This window comes from Neltuma alba, unplaced genomic scaffold (assembly GCF_004799145.2).
Source record: "Neltuma alba isolate B1F8T4 unplaced genomic scaffold, ASM479914v2 tig00012480_pilon, whole genome shotgun sequence".
NCBI lineage: Eukaryota > Viridiplantae > Streptophyta > Magnoliopsida > Fabales > Fabaceae > Neltuma > Neltuma alba.
Window position 1 is genome coordinate 1 of NW_021636955.1, and position 7240 is coordinate 7240.

General features: G+C 27.6%; 1 protein-coding gene across 1 annotated transcript; it reads right to left on the minus strand.

Annotated features, from left to right (window-relative positions):
• Positions 1-182: 182 nt before the first annotated feature.
• LOC114727509 (NAD(P)H:quinone oxidoreductase-like) lies at positions 183-580 on the minus strand (the record flags this gene model as incomplete). The annotated part of the gene is made up of 2 exons (XM_028914205.1): positions 487-580; positions 183-373 (listed from the first exon to the last, which is right to left on the minus strand). Coding segments are annotated over exons 1-2 (282 nt in total), but the record flags the coding sequence as incomplete, so codon positions are not given.
• Between the last annotated feature and the right edge of the window lie 6660 nt (positions 581-7240).

A 7240-nucleotide genomic window follows, 5' to 3' on the forward strand; every position in this document is an offset into this window, starting at 1 on the left:
TTTTTTAAAAAAAAAGCAAACGTGAGTGACAAAATAGAAAGGACAATATCAGCAAAATCATTCACAGGACTTTTTTTTTTAAAAAATTGAAATGAAAACGAAGTTGCTTCTTTTTAAAAAAAAAAAAACTGCAGACAATTTTTGGAAAATGTTTCTTCTGAGAAACAGACTAAAGCAATTACCAGTGACGGAATAATTATACCAGAGAAGCGAAGAGAAACACAATCGGCTTCCAGAATCTTCCGGCGAAACGCTTCCACTTCCACCGGAAACCTCCCATCTTCTTCAAGATCCGTATTCAGCATCGGCAGAGCAGCAATGTCAACGTCCTCAATCTGGAGACCTTCAATGTCTCCTTTGCTTAACTCGATCGCTGCATCACAGATCCAAATCCCAAATCAGAACCATATATTAACCTAACAATCAAAATCAAACAGAACAGAGAGAGATAGAGAGAACGATGAGAGCAGTAGTTGACGGATTAACCAGCTCGAATGAGGCCTCTGTTGTATGAGTCTTTACGCAGTGAACCACAGATAGCCACCACCTTCACCGGAGCCGCCGCCGTGAGTGCCATGCTTTCTTCTAAGCGTGATGAGCCTCTTGAGTCAACGACGGTATGAAGAATGAAGAGAATGAAGAAATCAATAGACACTTAAATAGCAAAAGGATGATGGTGCATGGTTTAGTGATGGCCTCCCCAGAAGGATATAATATTAGGCGGGCGCTCTCCTTTGCAATTTTATAATGCAATTTGTAATTAAAACAGTAGCCGTCTCACTTGAAAAAGAGAACATAAGTTTAAATTTTAGACAACATATTTGTTGAGAGGGTTATTTTTTAACCGCTCCTAGCTCAAAAAATTAGTTTCAAGTCTAATACTTATCCGATCCTTAATATAAAACTTATTTAACTAAATTTGATTAAATTAAGAAAGTTAGATAAATTAGTTAATTATAAGAAATGTGACATATTTTTTCTAAACATCATAATCATCTTTCTTAATACCCCTCTCCTTCTTCTACTTGATTATGGTTGAGGGAGTATTCACAGAAATAATTTAGAGAAAACTGATAAATATGATAAATGAGTCTTATATTTAAGACTAAAATCAACTTAACAATTGGGTCAGATATTAAGGATCGGAGGAGTATGATTTAAAAATACTTTTGTTTCATCTAAAAAAGTCTTATATTAAAAACTATGTATATCTCACTACAAGAAGAAATATCTTGACGTTGATCGCCACGCTGATCACTCAAACCAAACTCGCCTTACCTGGCTCAATGTACTAACTTTGTTTAATCCCCCGCCCCTCCCCCACAAAAAAAAAAAAAACAAAAGTTTAAGTTGCCTATTATGTGGGACGAAACGGCTGGTTTTCTAAACTTAAGTTATGTTCATACGTTGTGTTTTTTTTAATATAGGAACGTACAAAGACCAAACAATGATTGAGTTGACCACAAACGGGTTGCTCAATCTTCATGCATTTGAACCAAAACTTCGCATGATCATGTAAGACTAAGGTTTTTGCCTTATTTCCAAACAAATTATTAAAAAATTATAAACAATAAAAACTAGCTTATTTATTACTACTTCTGATTTTTAATATAAGACATTATTTAGCTTTTATTTGTATCCTAAATATAAGACCTCAATTCACTTTGTCTATCATATTTATATTTTTTTTCAAGATAATCTTTCTAACAATGATAACTCTAGCTAATACATTTGATTAGTAAAGATATTTTTTTTAAAAAATAATATATATCTATTACAAATAACTAACTTAAATTATTTTCTTAATCTCTTCAAATTAGTCAACTGGCTCTTATACATAGGACAAGAGGTAGTAACAAATATATAATAACTTCCGTCTAAGATATAGTATTCCCTTAAAAATAATATCAAGATAAAAATATAACATTCTTTAAAATTATAAAACTCAATAATTAAGCCTTATTATTATATAGTCTCAAGTTAAGAAATCAATTTAACATCTTAATTAAAAATAAAATATTAATTTCTTAAAATTTTCATAATAATAAAAATTTTATCCATTAAGATGTACCAATAAAAGTATTCTCATAAAATCAATTAATGCTCTGAAAAAATTTATAATAATCCCTCGATTCAAAATATAAGTATCCAATGATTAAATTATGGAACTCATGAAGGTAGTTAAAATTGATTAAAAATAATAGTATGTAAAAATATAACTTATTTTTCTAAAACACTCTTATTTATGAAGAGGTAGTAAGTGGGAGAATAAAAATAAAAAATATATTAAATAATTAGATTAATTCACATTATAGCCTATAAAGAACAAATTCCTTTAAAAAATTTATACTTATATTTTGAAGCGAAAGGAATAATATATATTCCTTAGGTCAAACAAGATTAGATTAGACTTTTACTTTAGTATTCAACTTGACCAAAAAAATTTAAAAAAAAAAAAACTATTTCACATTCTTAATATAAGATTTATTTTCTAAATAAACAACGCTGGTAAAAAAAAGTTTGTAAATAGGAAACTAGATTTTATAGTAAAAACCGGAGATAGTAATACATTATGTTGCGTAGGATGTGGATTATTAATTAAATCATGGTATTTTGCATATATCATCCCTTGCCCATTATTAGGTTGTATTATAGATTTGTTAAATTAACATGAAAGCATAAATTGTATATCAATGAAAATCATAATATATTTTTTAATTCGTACTTTTTATAAGTCATTTATAATATATTTCAAACAAATTAAAAGAAAATCTTTACTTTATTAATTCTTTATTAAAATTTAATAATTTTCTAACTTCATTCCTGTTTAATATATATTATATCCTCTAAAATAAAATCAATAAAATAATAAATAAGAATTAAAATTATACGAAAAAAATTTCTCTCTACTCGGGGGTATATTAATATGCAATGAAAAGATTACAAATAATACGATCCTTCAGGCAGTAAATGGGATGTGATAAGTGATTGGATCTAGCCGATATTCCTATGTAAAAAATTCACCAGAAAAAAAGAAGAAGAAGAAAGATTACAAATATATCTAAATAGAAGAACTATTTTATTTTTATATTTAAAACAGGACGGAGTATATTATTTATAGTACGAGCATCCAGCTAGCCCATATAGGGGTAAGTGGAAGTGGGTGGGGACCTGGGCTCGTGGTTGCGTAAGCAGTGACGGTTCAGGGTTTATTTCATTTTTGTACAGATCTGGAAAAAGATACACAAAAAAATTAATATTAATTTTAAATATAAAATCTATTTTATATGTTTATTATTATTTTTGCAAATGAATAACTAATTATGCGACTAAACCTAAGCAAATTTAAAAATACCTCTTCCAACTCTAAATATAATTAAAAAGTTTATTTTAATTTTAAATATAATGTTCTAATTTACTTTGCTTTGTAAATTTATAATTTTTTTCTTAAAATATCTTTATCGCTTGTAAATAGTTCTCATTAAAAAATAACTCTAATTCACATGAAACTAGTCGTTTCTTATCCTCCAGCCGGCCACCATTCTAATTTCTAATTTCTCACATGCTTATCTTTTTAGTTCATTTTTTTTTCCGTAAAATTACTACATAGTATAACCAGATCGAAGAAAAAAAAAAAAGTAAATAACTCGAGACTACAAAAACAAGGAACGTAGAAAGGGACTGGCATATGAGGTCAGAGCCAGGGACGCACCAAAGTTTTATACTAACAAACGGGGGCTGCGGCTGCCTTGGCACTGTTAATAATATTGTTTTTGTTCTTAAAATTGATTATTAGTGCTCATGACAGGTTGGCTGCTATTGAATTAAATTTAAAATTTTTAGGTGAACATAGTATACTACTCCTCCGGTCCTAATTATAAGACCCAATTGACTTATTTGGAGAAATTAAGGAAGTAAGTTAAGTTGGTTATTTATAATAAATAAGTGTTGTCATTCCTAAAATATCCTTGTTATTTAAGTAATTCCTTAAAAATTTTCAAGACTGTGTTTGACCTCTATTTGGGTCTAACATTACCCAAATATATATATTAAAAAAAAAAAAGAATACTCCGTCTTTCTTGACGTAAACAACTTTGATAGATTTAAAAAATTAAAATAAATTAGTTAATTATAAACAGTGTAAAATATTTAGAAAAAAATTATAAATATAAAAAAATAATTGAAATTTTATATTTAAAAATAAATCCAACCCCCAATAATTATTATAGGCTATATTAGAGAAGAGGGGTACACTACCTCAAATAAGACTGTGTCTTTATATATATATATTATATATATATATATATATATATTTTTGTATATATTATAAATTGTAACTAAGTTTTATCATAAATTATAAATTACAATAATTATTACAACTAATTTTGTATATATTATAAATTATGTATTTCTAAATTAATTGTACTCTACTAATAAGGTTGGATTTAGTGAAAATGATTAGTCCCTCACAATATGACGAATCAAAGTTCAAATCCATGCTAGAAAAAATGCTCATATTTAATGCCGATAAGACTGTCTCCAATTGAAAATACCTATGCATAGTTAAAAAAAATGAGTTGTACTTTGTGATTAACGTAGAAGTCAGTTATAGGGTTGGATTTGATTTTTAATATAAGACTTTAAATTTTTTGTCTCTCATATTTATTATTTTTCTCAAATTAATTTACATATCTTATAAAATGATATATGATCTAACAGTATACATAGAGATTGGGTTAATATAATTTTTTGTCCTAAAATTTAGGTTTATTTTGTTTTAGTTTCTTAAATTTCAAGCTCATGGTTTTAGTCGTTAGAGTTTAGTCCGTGTTAAAACATTAGTTCCTGAGGTGTGACAATGTCAAAATCGACTAAAATGTTATAAACAGCATTAAAGTGATAGTGTAAACTCATCTTATGACACCTAACTGGATCTTGTATGGATAACAGGAGAGAGGAAAAAAGAAACAAATCCTAAAAATGTAGCTTTTTAGCCTCTTGTTTTTTCTTTATTGCTATTTGTTTTCAAAAGTTATTCACTATATTGCACTCTATTATCCATATAAGATCTAGTTAAGTATTATCTAGTAAGTCTACATCAACCCTTTTAATATCATCGATGACAGTTCAGCAGATTTTAATACTGTTGTATCGTTAAGGACTAGTATTTTAAGACAGGCAAAATTTCTAGGACTAAAACCACAAGTTTGAAATTTGACGAACCAAAATCAAAATGGACTCAAATTTCAGAGATAAAAATTATATTAACCTTAATTAATTTATTAGGCATTTTTAATAATTCAAATTAATCAAACAACTCTTATAATAAGGTTTTGAGATAGCACAATAACAAGAAGGTATAAATTGTACGCCAATAAAAATCATTAGGTATTCATAATATGATGCTCCTCTAATCCTTTAATATAGGATCTAATTATTAAGTTAATTTTAGTTCTAAATATAAGATCTATTTATCATATTTATCAATTTTTTTAAATTATCCCTATGGATACTCCCTTAATTATAATCAAATAAGTGAGAGAAGAGGATATTAAGAAAGATAATTATGATATTTTAAAGAAAAAAAGTCATATTTTTTATAATTAACTAATTTATTTAATTTTCTTAATCTAATCAAATTAGTTAAATAGGTATTATATTAAGAACTTGAGGAGTAATATACAATGAAACGTTACAAAAAAAAATTATATTATTTAGTATGAAGAAATAAGGAGAGCTATGGTTATCAAGAGCAAAAAAGAAATAAGAGCTATCACGTGAAACGCATGGGCATGTATAAAGCCAGGTTGGTAGGGACCTGGGATCCCGGATATGTAAACAGTGACGGATCAGAGTTTATTTATAAATTATAAATAAAGGGAGATGATATTTTATTATTTACATAGATTTGACATTCATGATTTCATTTAATTCTTAATTTGATTTATTGTAATTTAAATTTTCATTGCCGGGGACTGAGACCAAACTTCCAAAATCCATTTTTTGCCAAATTTGAGCAGTAATTTGGACCATTCATATTAGGAAAAATCTCAAAAAGAATATTTTTAAAATTTTAAAATCTCAAATCAAGAAGGACTACAAAAATATGTTGTTATTCATCTTTTAAATATTGTCTATTGTTATTAAAATATAACAAACAGAAATTTTAAATTAAAAGATTTTTTTTCGATTCTCCTTTCTTATTACGGCATTGAATGGTCTAAATTTTGCCCCTATTGTTATGTTTTATTAGTTTCAGGAATTTTACTTTCTAATATTTTTATTTCAATTGAGTACAGACTAACATAAAATAATTTCTCATTTTTTATCAAATAAAAATTATACGGAATTATCAAATTCTGATTATATTTTCCACATACCATGACGATATACATATACGCACACATACAAACCAAGCATAAAAGGAAAGTAGGAAACTTGTTCATATATGCAAATTTAAAAGTTGAAAGAACCGCGTTGTGTAGTTTTAATTTTTTAGTGATACTAGTGATGACATTCAATGATATTGGTGATCCACGATGGTGGTGACTATGGTCTTTTGGATAGAAAGGAGTAGATTTATTCTCATTGTTGGTGGTCATTATAGTGAGATCGAATTTGAACTTTAATTCCTATGGTTTTAAAGAGTTTAAAAAGGACTTGATACGAATTCAATGATGTTGGCTTTTTAGCTAACACCTTTAAGTATAAGGATCAAAATCAAAACTCATTCAAGTTTTGTACTTTTAATAATGAATTTGGATTTTGGTCTCTATACTTAATAGTGTTGATTTAGATCAAATTCTTATAAAATTATAAAGACTAAAAATCATAATTTTTTCTTGGTTTCTCAAAGTATCCTCCAACTCAAACAGTAAAAGACTAATCTCTCAGGACAATGTCAAACATTGTAACGAGAACCTCTTCCCAAGATCAAACCCAGGACATGAGAAATTAAGGTGTACAAATCTCTTCTACTTGGATCAATATTTGTTGGTAAGAAAAAAATCACGATTTAAAACTACTTGGACCAGAACCATAACTATATGGCCTGTGATGTCTGATCCACAAGATACATCCATGGCCACATGATGCGTCATGCGTTCCACATTGGTAAAAGGTTTCTTTCTCAGATTTAGCTAAAGGAAAGTCTAAACTCTAAAGCCATCGAGGCCCAGGGCAATGAAAAATAACGTTTCATTGATTATATTCCGGATTTCAATTTCGTATATTTAATAAG